This window comes from Protopterus annectens, chromosome 13.part0, assembly GCF_019279795.1.
Source record: "Protopterus annectens isolate FY-2018-M chromosome 13.part0, PAN1.0, whole genome shotgun sequence".
Lineage (NCBI taxonomy): Eukaryota > Metazoa > Chordata > Ceratodontiformes > Protopteridae > Protopterus > Protopterus annectens.
This window is the reverse complement of record NC_056747.1, coordinates 1,335,878,841-1,335,901,294: the sequence shown is the minus strand read 5'-3', so window position 1 is coordinate 1,335,901,294 and position 22,454 is coordinate 1,335,878,841. Positions and strand designations below refer to the sequence as shown.

The following is a 22,454-nucleotide window of genomic DNA, read 5'->3' as shown; positions in this document are numbered from 1 at the left end:
GCACCTTGTGTTTGTAAGGCAAACACCTTAATCATTAGGCCACCCTCCCCACCCGACTCTCTCCGACTTTCGCTATCCTTTCTACCTGTTCTCTATATGGCCATTTTTTATGGCAGTGGTATTTACTTTTTACTGGTAGTGTTCCACACCATATACTGGCTTCCAATTTGGGGGGCTCCTGACATCTGAGGCAAGAAAAACTGATGTAATGGCGTTGGCTGCCTGTTTTATACCCCTGATGACCTGACATCATGGAAGAAGCGACCGCATTTGATGAAGAATTCCCAATACTTTGGTATTCGGGTTGACTGAGGGCTATCTGCAGGCAGATAACCCAAGTGTGATGACTGCAACAGTGAATACACTCGAACATCTACATTTATGGTAAGTGTACACAACTGTACTTTTTCCTGTCATTGTGTTGTTCTGATTCATAGTTAAAACAAAAATGGAAGCAAACAAAAAAAAAACTGTGATTGCACACCATGATTCAGGAGTAAAAATAAAAATTGATGTTTTCACTTTTGTTTTTCTTCCAAAACTGTGAATGAAAGTACAGCTAGCCAAGCTTGATGTTTTTTTTTTTTTAAGTTGCATTTTAAAGGAGCAAAAGAAGCAAGCTTTAAACTTTCTAAGCCGCTTTTTCTGACAAGACTTCACACCCACACAGGAATAAACTTTTCATGTTTTACAAAGCTCTGGAATTTATCCAAAACAGTTTGGCACTATTTGTTTTGTTTGACTGTTTTACTCTCACCTTTTCTTTCTGTATTATTTTTTGTTTTAGTAACCAAGAAAGTCCACCGAGCAGAACTCTTTTTCAGTGTGTGCCTGGGGAGAAAAGTTTTATAAAAAAAAGTCGACAACAGCAGTACAGAATGGCTGCACTTTGTAAATAAAGATGCCTCAAATATATACGTAAAACGTTGCAGGGTACCATAACAAAGATGCATTGAGAACCGAGCATTTAACAGAAAGAGTATAGCAATGTGAAATTAGTTTGAGACATTTCAGTGAGCATGTAGCGAAAATATATCTGCAGTGATTTCTGAAAATAAGTGTGGGCAACAGCAAAAAATGTGTGAATTATGATTGCCTATTTTTTTCCTAGTACTTCGGTATGAACCGTTGTGGAATGTTGAGGGAATTTCCCCTTCATAGTCTCTGAGTTTTGTTGGTGGAAATATTAGACACTGTATACACTGAGTAACATTGACATTTCTAACCGCTTGGGACCCCATTTTATAACTCTGACGGTAAGCAGGAGTGGTTCCCTAATTGAGGAGATAACCTTTGATAGATTTTGCCTCTGACAACAAATAAACAGCTGTAGTGTCACAGGTATGACTAGTGCCTGACTTTTCTTATTTAAGTGTATAAGGACAACATGATCAGATGATCAGTCATAGAAACATTACTTAATTTGTTTCATTTGTATTTGTACTTGGAGAAAAGTTTCAAATGTTGCAAGTGTTCTTAACCCTGGAAGATGCTGACATTATGCAGTCACAGAAACCTGTTTCAAAGCTGCGGAGAGCACCCCAGCCTTACCTGGTTACTCATCCTGTCATACGTTCAGACCCCAAACTGTGGGCAGCAAAGCCAAAGGAGGTGCAATTTCAATATATATTAAAGACACAAACACCTCCAGGCTGGTCAGACAGTGTGACGAACAGGAGACACTCCAGGTGCAGTTAACCATTGACAAGATCCCTAGTCAGATCATAGCTAGCTACAGGCCCCCAAATTTGACTCAAGATGCCTACTCCACCTATCTAGACCTCTTCAAATCTATCAAGATTCAACCCTTTACCCTGATCAACTTTAATTACCCAACCATAGATTGGAAAAACTACTCATGCCAGAACATACATGCTCAAGGATTCCTCTGTTTTATCAATGCAAATACCTTGAACAGCTAGTCGGCACCCCCACAAGAGGTGATAATATCTTGGACTTGGTATTAACCAACATGAGTAACCACTGTGGCTCTCCTGCAGTATCATCTTCCCTGGTAAGATTCGACCATAAGGCTGTCACTTTTGAAGTCACCATCTCCACTGACCCCCGTCTAGCTAGGGTCAAACAAAAAACTTCTCCAGAGCTGATTACAGCCTCCTGAGGGATGATATAAACAGCTTCACAGCCCCCTCCCCCTCTGTAGGAACTGGTACCAATGTCCAAATCCACACCAAAGTACTATAAGAGCACTTATATAGATGCATGGAATCAGGAATACCTGACAGGACAAAATCATCCTCCGCAAGGCAGAGTAAACGTGTCTGGTGGACATCTGCAATAAATAAAGTATATAACAAAAGGAAAAATTGCTGTCCAGGACCAAGAAGGAGCAGGGGCCCAACTGGAAGCAATTTCTCCATAGAATGAACAAGCAAATAAGAGCACTAGTGAAATCCTCTAAAGCCAACTTCAAGTCCAAATTGGCCACATCTACCACTAGAGACAATCATAAGGCCTTCTTCACACATGTCCGCAGTCTCAAAGGAAGCACCCAGATCTGTTCAGAACTGGTGGTCAAGGACACCACATACACAAATGCTGTAGATATAGCCAATCTACTGGCTGACAGATTCAGCGAAAACTTAACCCCTCTGTCCCCCCCACTAGTAAATCAGGACATCCCCAGTATCTGCCCCCACCCCTTATCTCTTGGGAACAGGTAATCACTGTCCTCTCAAAGGCAAAAAAAATATTATTTTATTTATTTAACATTTGTTGACCGGGAATGTCCAACTAGGTTCCACAGAGCCTGTTTTCAGTGGAGGCCCAGGGAGAAATGCTCCAGATGCATGTTTTTGGAATGTGGGAGGAAACAGGAGTACCCAGAGGAAACCCACGCGAACACAGGGAGAACGTGCAAACTCCACACAGAAGGCACCCCAGCTGAGAATCGAACCAGAGAACCTCTTGCTGTGAGGTGACAACGTTAACCGCTGCACCACTGTGCCGCCCAGAGAGTTTATCTATTATGCCCAAGTGGGCAACACTGTCGAAGGCTTTGGCCAGGTCAAGGAAGGTGGTATGCACAGTATTCCCCTCGTCCATGTCTTTGGTGCCTGCCTCAAAGAAGTCAACCAGATTTAACAGACATGACCTCCCCTTGACAAAGCCAAGTGCTAGCTAGCAAAAAAATATAGCCACCATTGGACCCGATAACATCCCAGGCTGTATCCTACATGAACTCCCGCATGAACTTTTGCAGCACCATTAGGCACCCTATTCAACCAAAGCTTGAGTACTGGCTTTGTCCCCGCTGAGTTGAGGACAGACACTGTCATCCCTTTACACAAAGGTGGAGCATCCACCGACCTAGGAAATTATAGACCAATCAGCCTAACTAGCCTGCTCTGCAAGGCCCATGAAACAGATTATCATGGACCTCATTAACATGGACATTGGCAACCTCCAAACACTCAGCCCCACACTGTTTGGCTTTGTCAAGGGGAGGTCATGTCTGTTAAATCTGGTTGACTTCTTTGAGGCAGGCACCAAAGCCATGGACGAGGGGAATACTGTGCATACCACCTTCCTTGACCTGGCCAAAGCCTTCGACAGTGTTGCCCACTCGGGCATAATAGATAAACTCTCTCAACTAGGCATCAATCCATATGTTACCAGATGGGTAACAAACTGGTTCACTGATAGAACCCACCTAATCAAGATAGGGGAAGCCACCTCAAGCAGTAGATCTGTAATGAGCAGCGGACTCCAGGGATCTGTTCTGGGGCCTCTATTATTCGGAATATACGTCTGTGAGGTGCAGGCCAAAACCAGTGGGCTATGGCTGACCAAGTTTGCAGATAACTGCAAGCTGGGTGCAGCTGTCAATTCCCCAAGTGATGTGGACATCCTCCAAGAGGGTCTCACCCAAACAAATGATTGGTGCCAGAAACATGACCACAAGCTGAATGCCAAAAAATGCATCATCATCCCCTTTGGGGAGAGTGATATCTCCACATATTATCACATTAATAATAATGTCCTAAGTACGCAATCAATAATGAGGGATTTTTATTGTTCTATTCATTATTATTGAATTGTAATCTAAATTTACTGTTTTATTTAAAAACAAAATAAAAATTATTTGAGTAAAAAAAAATAGTGAGGGATTTGGGCAACCCTGGTTGATAGCAACCTGACTTTTGACCACCATGTTGTTTCCGTTGTATGGAAAGCTTTCTACATGGCCCATGTCATAAGTAAGGGAATCTCATCCAGGGACAAAGAGGTCAACATCTCTGTATTCTTCTCTTATAAGGCCAATTATTGAGTACAGTTCCCCCTTTGGCATGTACCTGGCAAAGCACATACAGCAGCTGGAGACACCACAGAGGTTCCTCACCTGGAGAATCCAGAGCCTCAAACATCTACCCTACACAGATAGGCTAAAAGCCCTGTCCCTCTACTCAGTTTCATACCAATTCCTCAAAGGTGACCTCTGTCTGGTATACAAAGCAATCTCAGACCCCGTCTTGATGGGACTGCTGCATAACCACAAGTCAAGCTCCATTCGAGTAACCAATATGTGCGACCTCAACCAGGTCTGTGATATCAATAGAACTTGTTGGCGGAACTGATTTGTGTCCTAGAGACTCCCCCATCTGTGGAATAGACTCCTTCTCCACATCAAGAAGAGTACGTCATTATCCCTTTTTAAGTGCAATCTGGATAACTGGATGGGAAATAGAAAATACACCCCTGGGATTCAACCTGTCTCCCTGCTGGACAGGGGCTTTAGCTGCTGACTTGTGTAAACATGGGCTAAACTCTTGGCTAGGCTTATAAGGGCCTCGGGGCCAATAGTCTAGTAACTTCGTATGATCCTATAATAGATATGTTGTGGAAGTGTGGTCCTGTAGACCCTATTATTTTTGCATTGGTAGATGATATGTACGGGTAGTAATGCAGCAGATTTGCTAATTTTGATTTTTTTTTACATACTTTTTATGAGCACATGGTTGGGAATAAAAGTTCCTGGGACTTTTTAAGGGGATACTGTGAACATCTGACTGACGGTTACAAGTGGAGTCCCACAGGGCTCAGTCCTTGGCCCCCTATTGTTCGGCATCTACTTCTCAGAAGTACAGGCAAACATAGGAGGACTATGGCTGACAAAGTTTGCGGATGACTGCAAACTGGGTGCCATAGTGGATAGTACATCGGACACAGACATCCTTCAGAGGGGTCTCACGGAAACTGATAGCTGGTGCCAGAGCCATGGCCTGAAGTTAAATGCAAAAAAGTGTATAGTCATACCCTTCGGGAAATACAAGGTAACCCCAAGCTACCATATAGGTGGCAACCCACTAAGCACAGAAGAGGTTATCAGGGACCTGGGGACCCAGGTTGACAGTGGCCTCTCGTTTGACGCTCACGTTGCTAAAGTGGTTCGAAATACCTTCTACACTGCCCACCTGATCATGAAGGGATTCACATCCAGATCAAGTGAGGTCATTGTTCCCCTGTACTCTTCACTTATCAGACCAATGATCGAGTACAATGCCCCATTCGGGATGTATCTCACCCGACACCTGCAGCAATTGGAGAGACCCCAAAAGTTCCTCACCAAAAGGATAAAGGGACTTCAAAACCTGTCATATGCTGCCAGACTGAAGAAACTCCAACTCTATTCAGTTGCATACCGTCTGCTCAGAGGTGACCTGTGCCTGACATACAAGGCCATGACCAACCCGGAATTAATGGACATGCTCCACCTCAAAAAATCCAAATCCACCAAAACCACTAGAGCAAGAGACTTAAACCTTAGCACGGATATAAATAGGACGTGCTGCAGGGATAGATTTATCACCCAGAGACTCCCCATGCTGTGGAATAAAATCCCGGTCCATGTGAGGCAGAGCACCTCGCTGGCTCTGTTCAAGAGAAATCTTGACCGGTGGATGGGAGATCGTAGGTTTACCCCGGGAATCATCTCTGTGTCACTACTGGACAGAGGCACAACAAACTAATGGGCACAGTATTTCTAACATAAGGGGCGGCGTAAGCCACATAACTTTGGGCTAGGCTTATAAATGCCCTAGGGCAGTTAGCCTAGTATAAACCTACGAACCTATGAGTTTCTGTGGCATATAGACATGATTTCTGGGAATGTTGTTTTTCGCTACAGTTGAAAAATGGCAGTAAATATTTTTTTTAAACATGACCCCCACACCACATTTGCACTGAAATTCAAAATTGGATGTAGAAGATATTAATCTTTGTCTGTGTGTTTAATCATGATTGTAACTTGTATGGCTTAATGTTTACTGATCTGTATCCCTTCAAAGTTTCAGTTGTGTAACAACCCACTGCAGTTTCCTTCGAGTACCTACAGAGAACATTTACCTGCCTAATTGGTGTGTTAGTGCAGCATTTTTCATACCACAATTGAGTGCTTGCACTCTGAGCATATTCCTTCTTGAAGGTGACAAGTTAGCCTTCGTGCTGTTCCCTGTTCAGTGACTATTTGTTTTCCAGGCATTAAAAAATTCACTATAGCATTTTTTCCTATAAAATTTATACATTTACACATTTTTATATATAAAACACACTCCTAGTACTTTTCTTTCTGAAATAAAATTTTATGATTTAGTAAATGTTAATAATCATGCTTATTTTATCATTGCAGGCTTACTCGCAGGATGCCTACCTAAAAGGAAATGATCCCTTCACTGGAAATGCCCACCGTATACCAGAGCCTCCTCCTCTTTGCTATCCACGAAAGGCTTACACTGTCCAGGGTATGACCCAAACTTGTGAGCCCACAGTAGCAGAATCATTTCAAGGGCAGCCAGAGGATATTAGGACTTGCCGATCTGGGGCCTCACCTTCTTTTCCTATGGACAGCTGCCCACTGACTGGTCTAGCTCCAGCTGTGTGGAACGATTTCAGGACAGACCGTTTTAAGGACATTGGAGTTGGTCAATCCAGTCCTCTCCATCGAACAGAGGAAATACAGTATGGTAGGACTCCGCAGCGGGTTGGACATATACCAGTAAAGTCTATGCCATCTTCCTCCTCCTCTTCTTCAGGATCTGGTCCATATTCCACAAATAGTACTTTTTATGGTTCTTCAGCCCCACCTTCCCGTGATACATATGGAGCACTTCATGTTTCATCTTCAACTAATCATAACTCCAACAGAACTCCATATCATGTACAGGATCATGTAAATGCACTATACTATAAAGAATTTAGAGAGCCCAATGCAGTTTCCTTAAGTGCAAGGTCATCTTGGGAAAAGTATGGCAACCACAAAGTCACCAAAGCTGAATGTCATAAGGCACTTTCTGACTGGTTTTCAAACCAAGTCCCTCGTCAGAGTACATCCCAGGAACGTTACTATGCTATGCCTCCAAAATACAGAAGCTTCTCCCAGGACCACCTTGGGGATGTTCCTTTGAACAGAGGCTGGCCTCACAGTGCCTCACAGGATACTTTAATCCAACCTGTCCATGATTCCTGGAATTACAGGGCAAAATCTGAGGACTACTTGACTAAACACAGTCGATCCATTGAGACCCTTGAGCAAAGTGCATTGTTGTCCCCTCATTTTGAAAAGATAGGTTGGTCATCAGAAAGGATTGAAGGGAATAGGTCTAGTCCTGTTGGTCAGACTGCCAGGCAGTATGTTCAGCCTGTGATGTACTCGTCCCCTGGAGATGTTTCTAACCATGTCCAGAAGCATCCTTCACAGCCTAATCTTCAGAACTGTGATGAGTGGGGCTATGTAGGATACAAGAGTTACAGCCCCTCCTTTCATCGTAGAACTGGAATATTAAATGCTTTTTTCTTTAGGGATCACAATCATGGAGGTCCCTCAGTCTTAAGTGCTCCTCACAGGAAGTTTGCATCACCAGATGTCCATTCAGAGAGGTCAAGGTCAGATTCATCTTCAGGCACTGGTGCCTCAAATGTGGACATGCCTTTGGACTTCAGTGTACAGCAGTTGGAATCGCCACCACATCTAGGGGCAGCTCATGAAGATCTGGTCTCATTAGCAACTAGTAATGGGCAGTCACAAGCTGCAGACAAAGTACAGGACCAAGAAGACAAAAAAGAGGCTGTGGTGTTAAGACAGAAGCCACCCACGGGTCGCAAAGTGCCACCACCTCTGAGACCTGTAAATGTTGTCTTTCCAGTGGACCTACCAGATCTTCCTCTTATTATCCCTACAGCTGGCCTATCAGACACTAAAATTTCTAAAAATACTGGTGAGAATTTGGAGCCTCTTCAAGTTTCTGATGACTCCTTGGCACTTATTCCTTTCATTGGTAAGCTAACATTTTATCAGCCAGTTTTAAGAAGGGTATTCACTTTCTGAGATGCAGCAGGTAACGCATTGGATAGTGGATGATGCAGAATGCGTATAAAGCATTTTTCTTTGGTACTTTTTGTTTTTTTACCTTTCAAGTTCCAGAGCTGTAAGTCAAAGTCAAAGGATGAGATCAAGGGACACCCTAAAGAAGCTGGTAGTAAGAGGGTTTAGAACTAACAGTTTTTTTTCCTTAAGCAAAAATTATTAATGTTTGTCATAACTTTGAATATTGCTGCTGCTGTGGGGGACACAGCCCCAAATTTAGTTTCATGTTATATTCTCTGCTTTTGGTTTTATATTGTTTAGTAAAATAAAAGTAAGTGGGGGGGCTGTGCCCCCCACACCACTCCTAACTATATATACTAACTCCAGGGTCGCACTACAGTAGGGAAAAGGACATATTCCTTTTACTTGTCTTACAATGCTCTAGACATTGCCAGTACTAATTGTCAGTCAAATGAACGGTCAGTCAACTGAAGTGTCAGTGAAATGAAGTTGGTCATTTGGTCCGACTAAAATGTTTGTCAAATGAGCTTTCAGTCAAATGAAGGTAACCCATATATATATATATATATATATATATATATATATATATATATATTTACACACACACACACACACACACACACACACACACACACACACTGTGTGTTTATAGCCTGCTTTAGCTAACATGTCAAATTTTGAGTACCAAATTTGTTGGGGGGCCAAATTCAGAGTAGTTCTCCCTAAGAGGAGAATAAGCATCTTAGGTGCATTTTTGTAGGTGATCATAAAGTTGTTACTCTCTCAAAGTTTTATAATGGTGTCAGAGAAACTGAGATATGGCCTTTTGTATGGAGGTACTACATCCTTAAATTTAGAGGTGTTTATTGTCTGAAGTTCTACAGTACAGACAGTTTTGATTATGAGTGTTGACTTAAACTTTTGTTCTGTATACATCATATATTAATGGCCTAAAATATTTTAAGAAGTTGTGATTAGATTAAATTTATTTTTCACCAAAAAAAATATTTTTTGCTTGCCATAGACTGAATTAGCTAAAGTGATATAGTCAGTTTCGGAGTACTGCTGCACTAAAACCTTGTAACAGAACAGCAGCCTTGGATGTCTTTTGTAGTTAAACTCCAAATAGTTGCTGTTCTAAAAGGCTTGCACTGAAATCTCAAGTGAGAACTGAGATGTAGCCTTCTTTGTATAGGCAGCTGATCAGTGGTTCAGAGGTTTTCACTACCACATTCTGATATTTTGCATAATACTCCGCTAGCACTGTGGGCATTAATTTGGACTTCTTCATATGTCAGTTACAGTAATGGCCTAGAATACCTCTCTACTGAGCTGTCATTACATCAGAAGTAAAACACCATTACCACTGTTGGCATTTATTTGGGCTTTTTTATATGCCAGTTACAATAATGGCCTAGAATACCTCTTTATAGAGGTGTCATTACATCATAAGTAAAAATCAAGTATATTTTACAGGAAATATATATTTCTGTTTGTCATATGTTATAGCATGCCTTAAACTGGAGCAGCTAGTAAAATGGTATTATCAAATTTAGCATAGCAGTGCCATGAAATCCCTTAAAGGTAGAATTATTAGCTGTTTGTTAGCTCAACTCACATTGGTTACTACCTGTGTTATCATGAAGTCTCCAAGAAGTACTGAGGTGTGGCATTTTTGTGTATAGTTCAAAACAGGAGGCCAGCACCAGAACGTTACAGGCACACAAAAACATTTATTTAGTAATAAAGTATTATTACTAACACCATAATGGTTTCAGCAGACTTCTCTTTTTCAGTGATAAGAGAAATGTTAGTATATCAGTACGCACACATTTATATAGCGTTAAATAAATAAAGAAACTTCTTCCTGTTAAGTTACTTCCTTTAAAGATACAAATGATAAACATAATACACTAATGTATTAAGTCCTGGGCAGAATACCTCCCCCCACCCAATTTAATAATCCAATATTTTTCCTTTTTATTGAGAATGCAGTGCCAGCCAAGTTTATTACCTGTCTCACCTGGATCTTGTCTATAATCCTGAAATAGAATTTGGCAGTGCTGTGTGAAGTACAATACCTGTATAAAGCATTAGTTAGTTGTTTATTACTTATGTCACTTAGGTGCTTGGACATGCAAATACGTAGGGGCTGGGAAGTTTGACCTATATAAAATGCTGAACAGGTGCATGTTGCAAGGTATATAACCCAGTCAGTTCCACAATTGCCAAAAAACTTTATATCAAATACCAGACTAGTATTTTTACTGCAAAATTGTTTGGACTTGTGTATGTGTTTACACAATGTACAGTGGCCACATGGAAATGTACCTAGTAACTTGTCCCCAGTTATGGTCAATTGGTGACTAAATGGCCCCCTACTGCCAACCAGTTTAAAGTGTGCAAAATGTGATCCCAATGTCTTTTTCCTCCAAAAAGAAAATTTGCATTCAGGTCCAAGAGCCTGATACAACTCTTCATTAGCCATTAGCATATTCCAATTTCTAGACACAGCATCCCTAATCAAATTAACATTCTGCCCATAGGTCGTAACAAACCTAATAGTATACAAATTATCCTCCTGTGTTTTGCTCTTCTATTCTAGTAACTGTGTTCCCTTTGTGTGGTTTCCCATTTACTGGCAGATAGGATATCCTGTTGTCTGTAACCCCTAACCTGAAATCTATGGGTTAGGTCCTTCCAAAATGAGACATAGTCCTCTTGCGTTGAGCAAATTCTTTTAATACGCAAACACTGAGATTTGGGTATATTTACGATTTTGTGGTGGGGGTGCAGGCTAGAAGCAAATAAGTTGTTGTACTGGGGATATTTCCTGAATACCTGAGTTCTGTGGGTGCAGGCTAGAAGCAAATAAGTTGTTGTACTGGGGATATTTCCTGAATACCTGAGTTCTCAGTGTATCATCTGGAATTCTAATAATTGTAACATCCAAACAATTGATTTGTTGAATATCACAATTCAATGTGAATTCTTTTCCACATTTGTTGTCATTTAAGTAATGTACAATTTCTAACAGATACTGCCTATCTGCTCGCCCACACCAACCAACAGTCATCTAAATATCTTCTCCAAATATCAATTTCATTTAAGTAGATGTTATGTGTGTCAATTGTATATTAGATATTCTTCAAGGTATCTCATATGCCTGAAGACCAATGGAGCCACAAAGTTATAATTTTTTAAGTGATTAAGAAGACTGGGTACATCAGACTCATTTTTGTTCATATTCAAAATAGCCTTATCTTTATCCCTTTAGGTGAGTTGTGCCTTTTCTTTTTAAGTAAAAACAGATGTGATGTTTGGATCTCCAGGACACTTATGTATACATCAAAATTAGATTCAAAATCAGAATACATTGAATTTTGTTTCTACTTTCGGGTTGGCTAGTTCAGTCCCAGACCCTGCTGTTTGAACTCTTTAGCTTCATGACTTTTTGTTAAGTGAATAGTAATGCAGCGTTGAATGCACTCCTTACCAAAGCTATCATGGTCTTCTCCTGTTTGAATGGCTGTTTTCTAGTTGCAGGCAGCTGAAATGAGTTGAGAATTAGTCAGACATTCAAAATCACAACCAGTCCTGCCAAAAATTGACCTTTAAGCATTAGTCAGACAGTCCTGTCATGCCTGTCTTTTCTTGGCAAGGTTATTAGATGTCTAATAGCTGATAACACCACGTGTTGTTCGATTTAGAAGCTTTGACTTCTATCATTCTCCAGTCTTGAGGCTTCATTTTTTTAGGATTGCACAGGTGAATCCTTCTGTGGACACTTGGGTTGAATGCCCAGCACTAGACACTATCTAACACCCAGAATTAAACTTACCAAAGCATACACAAAAATGCTTTTCTTTTGGTTCTCCTATTAAGAGCGTCATGAACTCAGAATTGTTGAGTATGTACAAAGCAGGTGGGGGGGGGGGTACATACCCCAGTTTAAAAAAAAGGGTAATTGGAGTAGGTAGTAGTTTTTAGTATGATAGAAGCACAATTAAGATGCTGTTTCACTGTTTCAAGGAACCAACATTTCATCCATTCAAACTTTTACATTGTCTGCTGTATCATTATAGTCGGTACCCAGTTTTAAAAATAAAATTACTTTACCCTTTATCAGCATTATGCCATAATTCACATAGCATGAAACGCTACTGACCGATTCTCAGCATATGCTATTGCATGAGTGCTCATTGCAATCTGTGGTCAGCTGTGAACAGAGAATGACTTGCTTGATAAATTACACATACTAAATAAGAATGATAATTCATTCTTGTCCGTCTTTGTTTAGTTGTGAGGATACCCAGAAGGCAGTACCTTAAGCATTCTCCATTTTGCAAAGATGCAGAACATTGACTATTAAGAAAACATTTTTTTGGTAAAAAATTATATAGGCCACTAGAGTAAGATGAATATTTTTTACTATTAAAAAGTGGATGCTTAAGGGTATGGGACCATGAGCACTATAAAGCTAAAAAGAAACCAATTAGCATGTAGTAGAAGCACATCTAGCACCATGCATTTTATCATGCATAACCTTTATTTTAGGTTAACTCATGTCTGTCAGTGTGGCTGTCAGTCTGGGACATTTGCTCCTATTAGGAGGGTAAAACTTCAATATTTGAAGATGTACATAGTTTTGTCTGTTAGTATTAAGTTAATAGGTTTTAAGGGGGTATTGGGTGTATGTTTGCTGGCGTTCAATAAAACAAAAACTTTTGTAAGGTGTGACATAGGCTCAAATGGATAGGAGAAGAAACGACTGTATTTATTTATTTTACATTTGTTAACTGGGTTAGTCCAGCTGAGCATTAGCTCATTTTCAGTGGAGACCCGAGGAGAAAAGCTCCGCAATCAGTATTAACATTTTACATAAACTCAGCAAGAAAATTGCATTGGCAGCTAAAACAATTAGAGAAATAACATTTTACAATAAAATTTTACTATATAAAAGTTTAACCTGCCAACAGTGGTAACATGTAACGCAAAAGCTGAAGCTAGACATTTAACAAAAAAGGTGTTGTACATAAAAGGTGGGTATAATAACTTTTTTAATGCAGTGGTGTTTTCTGCAATGTCTTAAATGTCAATGGTCTCACAGATAAATACGAAAAAGAAAGGGTAGTGAAGTATATTAAAAATGTAGAGTGCAAATAGCTGTGTTACAGGAGACTCCCTTAGAAAAAACTGAACATGTGAATTTGATAAAGAACGTTTCAGGATGGTTATTCAGTGGAGTACCTGGGACAAAGGAAAAGAGGAGTACTTATATTAATTACAAGAGGAGCTCCAACAGTGATAGAAGAGGATAACAATTGTAATAATGGCAGATTTATAGTGCTAAGGGGCTACTGCAAGGGAGGAGGATTACATTGGCATGTATTTATATTACACTTAAAACTGCTATAATGAAGCTTAAGAAAATTCTGGGAGAAATAATCAGTTTTCAGCAAGGAATATTACTTATAGGTGGGGACTGGAATGTGATTTGCAGCAGTCAAGATGTGTCTGAGGGGTCCAGAAGGGAAAGTATAACAAATGTGGGCAGATTTTTGAAGACATATATGAAAATATTTGGCATGAAAGATGTGAATTCAGTAATAGGAGTTCAAAGTGAATTTACATATTATTCCCCAAGATGTAAAAACTGGGCTAGGCTAGACAGAAGTTACATTTCACAAGAACATGTGCATTTAATTGTAGGTCTTGATAAACACCCAGTAACTTTTTCAGATCATGCACTAATAATAACTAAAATAAAAACACAGGGTAATGAAATAAAAATAAGATACTGGCACTTTACCACCTATCTTTTGAAAAGGGGGGAATTTAAGGAATGGGTAGTAGAGATTATACAGGAGTTATTAGAGGATAGACATTTCTTCTGAAAATATAGCTAGGGAGTGGTATAAAATTAAGGTGGTGTTTAAAAATAAGGTGGAAATGAAAGAGAGCAATGGTTAAGAAACAATAATTATTTAGAGGGACAGACAAATGTTAAAGTACTGCAGTATAGGGGAATCTCTCAGAACAAGAAGAGGATCAACTGCAGAATGTTAAGCAGAAAATAAGGGATTACTTTGATAATATGCACAAGTTTAGAAAGATTACTGTTAAGTAAATGTTTTTTGATAACAACACTAGAGCACAAAAATTTTTAGCACAACAGCTCAGGCAACAGAAAGCAGAAAGGCCTTGTCACCAACTTTAGGGAGCCTATAACAAGGAAGGTGACGACATCCTGTAGCGGTATTAGAAATATTTTGGAAATTCTCTGAAAGTCTGTGTAAAGAAGAGAAATATGGAAATCAAGAGAAGGTACAGATGGAAATGTTTATGGAAGAATTAAGTATGCCAGTGTTAGAGGTAGATGAGGCTCAATTACTAAAGGTTAGGATAGTGGGAGATGAGATAAAAAAGTGTGATGTATAACCTATCTACATGAAAGTCCCCAGGAATAGATGGTATTCCTGTGGAAGTTTGGAAGCTAGAAGGGAAAAACTGATAAGCATCTGGAAGGTTTTGCTTAACAGTATTTTAAGAGAAGTACCACCAATAACTTGGAAGAAAGCAGTGTTAGCTATAACACCTAAAAAGGATAAAGATCCATTAGACCCAGCTTCATACAGTCTTATTTCAGTACTAGACCATGATTATAAAGTGTTCATATCTGTAATGGCTAAAGGAATGACAAAAGTAATGCCAAAATTGATAGATATGGATCAGTGTGGTTTTGTGGAGGGGAGGCAAACATTTGACAACATTAACAGAACACTGATGATCCAGAGGGAAGCAGAATGTAAAATAATATTGTTGTTGGTGAGTCTTGATTCATAGAAAGCATTTGACAGAGTAAGCTGGGACTTTATGAGCAGGGCAATGGAAGTATTTGCATTTCCTGAAAAATATATAAGGTCAATTAGGAGGATATATGGCAGAGGTGAAATTTAAAGTCTGTGGGGCTCTCTCAGATAATTTCTGCTTGAGCAGGGGAGCCAGGCAGGGGTGTCCTCTTTCCCCTTTGTTATTTGCATTATATTTAGAACCATTGGCAAAGAAAATATGGGACTCAGAAATTCAAGGATGTAATTGGTATGGTAGTCAAGAAAAGCTGCCTGTATTTGCAGATGGTATTATTTTATACCTGACGAAACCAGAAAGAGTTATTACAGTGTTGTAGAACATTTTGAGATGGTTTCAAATATTTTGGGGTACAAAATGAATGAAGCTAAAACAAAGGCAATAGCAGTAAATTATGTACCCACAGTCGAACTGGTTCAGCGAAGAATTTAGGAGTATGGATTAAAAATGATACTGGTGTAGCAGCTAAGGATATGTGGAAAGAGATTAAACAAAAGATTTTTACAAAAACTGAGAAAATGGAAGCTTTGTTATATGGATATGGATAATACGATACAAGCAGTCTACAAGGAGTCAAAATGTTTTAGTCCCTTTAGTCTTGTACACAGGTCAGGCATATTTTTATCAACCACAGGAGAAGTTGTGGATATCAATTAATAAAGGGCTGAAGGATTTTATCTGGGAGGGAAAGACAGCAAGAGTCGAGATGAGCTGATTCTTCCAGTAGAACAGGGCGGATTAGGATTACTCAATTTGAAGGGGTATTTCAGAGCTACACAAGTTAAGGCTCCTGTACATAGCACAAATAGAAAACTATAATTCAAAGTGGAAAAGGATGATGATGAAACAGTGAGGAAGCTCAAGAAACGAGAGACTGGGATTTTGGTCAAACGGGAGAAATAAGGAGAGAATGGGATTTTGGATACTGGCGTTTAAGGAGAATAACAATCATACAGAATATTGTATTCATAAAGTAGCAGAAAGTATTCTAAGAACTAAGCCAAAACTGGAATGGAGATTCTGCCAGAGGGATGACTGCAGTTAGGGGTACAGACAGTAGGCAAGAAGGGGCTAGAATTTATTGGAGAAAACTGGCAAAGGAACCAAGGTGTTGGGAGCAAATAACTTCAAAGGGAAAGATGATAGAATGGAAAGTTGCCAAGAATTTATGTGGGCTGCATGATAGAGATTGCCTTCCTTATTTAGGAGTGCTATCTGAGTATAGACAAAGAAAAAGAAGTCCTAAGTGAAAGACCGGCACCGAGAGAGTTTTAGTAGAATCAAGAACAGAAGCTGCCATTAAAAGTGAATAATTAGTACACCATATAAAATATTGCATGATAACTATAAGAATCAATCAGAAAAGGTTAGAAAGGATTGGGAAGAGAGATTGGATAAGCAATTTACAAATTAATTTGCAGCAAAATCTAGAAGATTTAGGATTTTTGCTTGGAAATGTTTTCATAGATATGTTTATTTCCCAAGTAGACTCCAGGAAATATTTCTGCAGGTAGATAGCAAATGTTGGAGTTGTAACAGGGAAGAAAGAGGTAACTGGAACCATATTTTCTGGGTGTGCAGTGATTTGGTGGACTTTAAGGATTCCCAATGGAATGCACTGTCGGTGATGCTGGGTAGGCAGATTGGTGTGACAAGGGAGGTGATTTTTCTGAGCTGTGATACAGAATCTGAATCAGAATTGCCCAGATATGGTAAGGTCTTGCTGTCTCTAATTATAGTGGCTGCCAAAAAAGCAATTACTAGAAAATGGGAATCAAAATAAACCAACTATATTAGAAGTAGTGAATATAGTAACTGAGAAAAACACTGGAATCGAGATATTTAGAAAAGGTAGGAGCAAACTACATCATAAAAATGGGAATTGTGGGAACAATACATACAGGGGAGGAATGAGGTTTAAAAGAAGGCAAGACTTAAATGTGCTCTGTAATGTTTGACTAAAATGATTGGGTAGATTATAAGTGATGTATAATGTTTGCAACTGGGAGTGTTTCAGTATGGTTTGTGATGTAAAATGCTTGCAACTAGGATTGTGTCAGTGTGGTTTGTTTCCATTTATATAAATGTATGATTGCTTATGTGTTAAGTGATAATTTAATAAAGATGTTTCTTGTTTAAAAAAGGGCAGGATATGAATAATTTATGTAATGTTGCTTAGGTTATATGATATATAGCAATATATGTGAAGCATAATATTTGTTAATTTTAACTTAATAGAGGTTGATTACTTTTATATAAATGTAAATGTGCCTATGTCACAAGTGATGATTCAATAAAGGCGTTAAAAAAGGGGGTATGGGGCTACTAGACTGTCAGGAAGGCTTACTCTTAATGAGAGTGGAACAGTCAGTGCAGCGGTAGGGCCACTGATCACAAATGTGTTTATTTTTGTGTACTGCAATAATCTGGGATCTCTGTGATGTGTCAGGATTAGTTGCTTCTGGCTTGCATTCCTGTAAAAACATTAAACTGAGGGTAAAGATTTGACACGTGCATCATTTATGGATAGACACACAGGCTGCACTCAGATCTTGAATGGGAGCACCCGTCATGCCTCTGAACTTAGAGCAAGAAGTCTGGGCAAAGCCATAAATAATAGAGGACAAGGGCTCAAAAATAGGGACAATGTTTAAATATTGCTCTTAAAAACTTAGAAAATTGATAGAATAACAAGTTTTGCATTAGCATGACTTTTCTGAAAGGCAGAAAGTCTGAATCTCAAATGTCTGCATTATTTTTGACTTCACTCCTCAAATATTTGCCAATGGTTTGCCAGGAAAACACAATTTTATGAGAAACAGACCAAAAATGAGGCAAAAGTCTGGAGATTCAGCAAAAATCTGTACAGTTGAGAGATACAGTACCCATCTCTGGTGGGTGACATAATATGTGCTGATAGTGTATTCCACTTTTTAGATGAGAAAAATCATTGTAGAACTTCATACCATTTTACAAAGGAAAGTTGTCCTGTGCAGGCCACTTTCTATCTTTAATTGCAGTATCTGTCAATAATACCGCAATAAATTTGTAAACAGCAATGTTTCCTATTTCTTGGTCTGAAGAATGACTACTTCAGCAATTTAGGCATATTCCATACATTTGTCTCACCTAGCCTTTCTAGCAGCTAATTCAGTAGGCTGTTGTGTGACATAGGGCAAACTATAACTGATGCCAAGTCTCTGTTGCTTAGCTAACGCGTGCTGTTTTGTAACATTGTTGCCGATCTTTTCAAAGCCGTGCCAGTTATTCTTTTGCTAAGTAACTTGTTAGGAAGCCGGAAAATAAAATGCAACACTGCCACCAAACTAAGTGTGAGAACATTCCAGGGCAAGAAACTAACTCTCATTCAGCATGCTAAAGCTATCCATTGAAAAGCCTTTTGCCATCCATTTTCAGTGTGTTGTGTGATGATAATTAAAACTGCAATATTTTTCCTTTCCTCACTGATATTCCACTCCTCTGTCTGCTCTCTAACAGTTTCCATTATTATCCAACTATAAATTCATTTTGTTATGAAAAGTCAAACTTGGCAAGCTTACATTCACATCAGAGGCTGCCCAGAGGTCGAGATGAAAAATAGTTGCGCATTGGTGAAACATTCTTTACCCAGCTAGGAAGCACCTTCTCTCCAGTACATCCCAGTTTGTGTACCGTGTAGGCTTGTTAAGGCTCAGATGATACAAAGGAGGCTAGCCAAAAGTGAATTGGTGGGGAGCTCAGTTATTTTATTGAGTGTAACGTATAGTGCACTAGTTCAGCATAATGTTATTTGTAAAGTTTCTCTTACTGCCTTATGCTTCTAGTCATGGCTGAAAAGGGTCCATGGAGCAGTCCACCACTTGTTTAACAAGTGTTAAATTAAAAAAATAATAATTTTATTGGCTACTTCATCTGCCACTTTATCAGTGATGATCTAATTTAAGTTGCCTGATGTGGACCAGTAGGTTCAGTCCGTTCCTTCTGACATCACGTCACAGTCTCAACTAAACTTCCTGCAGATCATACCAGTGCCAGCAGTTCCATATGGGAATGATTTATTAGCTTTTTTTGTTCAGCTGAAGAGCTTTGAACAGAGCTGTAACTTCCTTCTGCTGCTGTGAATTTACAGCTATCTTTAAAATGCATCTGAATGCTGTGCAAAGCAGTAATAATTTACAGATTCCTATGACGTTTGTAGAGAGTGCCAAAGCAAACTGTGGTAGCTAGTAGCACTGTAGCTGAGCGTCTGAACATGTATGGGGGCTATGAGTGCTTTACTTAGTAAAGTATTGCGCAGTTACATACGTGGCTGAATGCAAGTGAAATCCTAGGCAGTATACGTAATAGCTGTAGTTTACCTTAAGCCTGCACTTGCATAATGCTTTTTCTGCCTTGACCCTGGACCTACACTAAACTGCTTTATTCTGTTGATGTGTTCTTAAAAAAAAATTAAAGAAAAAATACCTTTTGCATTACCAGTTTATTTATTTAATGTGTAACCGTATTTAGAAGTGTTTAACCACAAGTAAAACTGTTTATCAGCACCATACCCCAGCTGTAGATTGAACTGCACAGTAGTGGAAGAATGTGCTTCCCTTTACTCTTAACAAGAATTGGTCAGTATTTACCATTTTATAGCCATTTGTGTGGAAAATCAGCACAATTGTTTCGCTAAGACTAAAACCCTGAACCTATTCAGCTTGCTGTTACGAGTTTTAAAACATATCAGAGTGTGGGGTATTGGAGAAAGAATGTGCAAACAAAACAGTAATTTTCAGTTGAATAAGGCTTGGATGTAACTTAGAATTAAAAAAAGTAAGTTGAATTCAAGCATCTTAGTCCCTGGGAAAAATGATTTTTAGTGCAGATTTTTATTAAGAACAAATATTAAAGGAAAGAAATTTGAGCATACACATATCCAGTTGTGCACTGTGGGTATATGCTTCCCATCTGCTTACTGTAGGGCAGTGCATGTCATGATCCCATTCTGAAGGCAGTGGTAACATTAGATGCATCCTTGGTTTGATGTTGCATTTCAGGGACCATATCTTACTGAGATGATGGTCAGCATAAGAGCCTGTTTTGCAGATCATTGCCATCAAGATGAGAACCGTCTTGCTGTATCTCCAAGTTACAATAACGAAAATACGTGGAACATGTATAACACTATTTAGTGCCTGAAGGAAGACACCCACACGGAAAGCAATAATACGTCCTGTTTAATCGGCAAATCACATAACTGCTTTTAGACTAATACTGCCTTGTACTGTGATTCTTTATGTTTCTATGCATTGCTAACTTTGTCATTGTTCATGTTTGGAGCTTTTCTCCCCGGGCCTCTACTGAAAATGGACATATATCCAGCTAGACTAGCCTGGTTAACAAATGTAAAATAAAATAAATAAATAAATATAACAACGGACAAGTAATAAAAAATATACGGATCAAGCGCTTTCATCCACACAACATGTGGACTTCATCAGAATCATCAAAACAATCAACATAGGCTAATTTATACGCTTTTTGGCGCCACAACAAGAATCCATTTTAAAAAGATACTACCCAAATAATAACTGGGTAATGCATATATAATACACTAGAATTAATCTCCTTAAAAAACCTATAATACTGATCCACAATAACCTTTTACATAAATGATACATAATAAATAATAAAATAAATATACATGCTTGTGCTGAAATACATGTCATGTAATCATTAAGACTAACATATGAAATTAAATTATTGAATATATGCAATACTAACCAATGGGAATAATTATACCTACAAAACATGAATTGATTAAAATTTAACCATCTTTGGAAATTATATTGATATATCTATAGCCCTATACCAGGATAATAAAATTCAGTATGTAATGATATACCTTGTCATCATTGTTCATAAACCTGTTAATTATAATGAACATAAAAGAAAAAAGCACACATGAAAAAATGAAATATATATATATACATAAATAATGAAATATGCATGAAAAGCTAGCTCCTAGATAATAAATGTAATCTCATAATAAAATTAATAAGTGTAGCATAAAACAAAATACATATCATACACCTGTTGTAATTTTTGTAATATGGGTTTAATTGTGATATATTCATTTAAACCCAGTGGGGTAGAAGCATCAGTAAGGATTTGCCATCTCACCTCCTTCTCAGCCAAATATACTTTAATATTGCCTCCTCTATTGTTCGATTTTATTTGTTCAAGGATGGCAAATTTGAACCTGTGTCTGTTGCCTCTATATGTCGATAGAGTGCATTTGTACTATCTTTTCTCCTAATGGCAAATAAGTGATCATAAATTCATTTCTTGAACATACGTTCAGTTTTTCCAATATAAAAACTGTTGCAACCTGAACATTTGGCCATATATATAATATGTTTAGTATTACAATTCCCTGTACTGAAGGTAATTCTGGTCCTATTGATGTTCTCTAAAATGATCCCTTCATCCTCTAGTATTACTTGACAATATCTGCAGCATCCACATTTTCTAGTTCCCTTATGCTGTTTGTTCAAGCTTTCTATCCTGTTATTCCTCTCAAAAATGGCCTTCAAGTTTGTTCCCATTTTATAAACAAATATGGGTGCATCCCCTGCGATTTCCTTTAATACACTATCAACAGTAAGTACTTTCCAGTTTCTATACATAGTTTGTTTTATTGATGTAGCTTGAGGGGTATATTCCAATATGCACGCTCGTTTATACTGGATGTCACACTCCTTCTTTGCACCATTGTTTATGAAGGATTTGCCCAAAACTGGGGGATATTTTTTCCCACATTCCGTTATAACATATTTTTTTATTTCATTCATTAACTTAATAGGATATCCCCTGGTTCTAAACATGCTGTATATAAAATCTGTTTCGTCTGTCATCTCCTCGTGTATTGAAGTCATTCTGGCAGCACGAAAGCACTGCCCCTTGAATATACTCTTCTTAGTTTTAAAAGGATGATAACTTGTATACTCCAAATAGTTATTAGAAAAAGTATTTTTCCTATATATAAGGGATTTAAAACCATCCTTGTTATTGGATACAAAGGTGTCGAGATAGGCAATATCCTCTCTACTGTAGTGATAGGTGAATTTCAAATATTGACTAGTGTTATTCAAAAGTTGATGAAATCCTCTATTTCTTTTTCTGGTCCATCCCATAATATAAAAATATCATCCAGGTATCTCGTGTAATGTCTTATGAACCTGAAGTCTTCACTCTT

The 22,454-nt window shown here is 38.6% G+C and overlaps 1 protein-coding gene across 2 annotated transcripts in view; it reads left to right on the top strand.

Annotated features, from left to right (window-relative positions):
• ARHGAP23 (Rho GTPase activating protein 23) overlaps window positions 1-22,454 on the top strand; it is a 1,842,805-nt gene that overhangs the window by 1,518,204 nt on the left and 302,147 nt on the right. For both annotated transcript variants that reach the window (XM_044055365.1, XM_044055363.1), the window contains one exon: window positions 6,650-8,294. In XM_044055365.1, coding sequence (XP_043911300.1) covers window positions 6,650-8,294 — 1,645 coding nt within the window. The remainder of the gene's footprint in view (window positions 1-6,649; window positions 8,295-22,454) is intronic.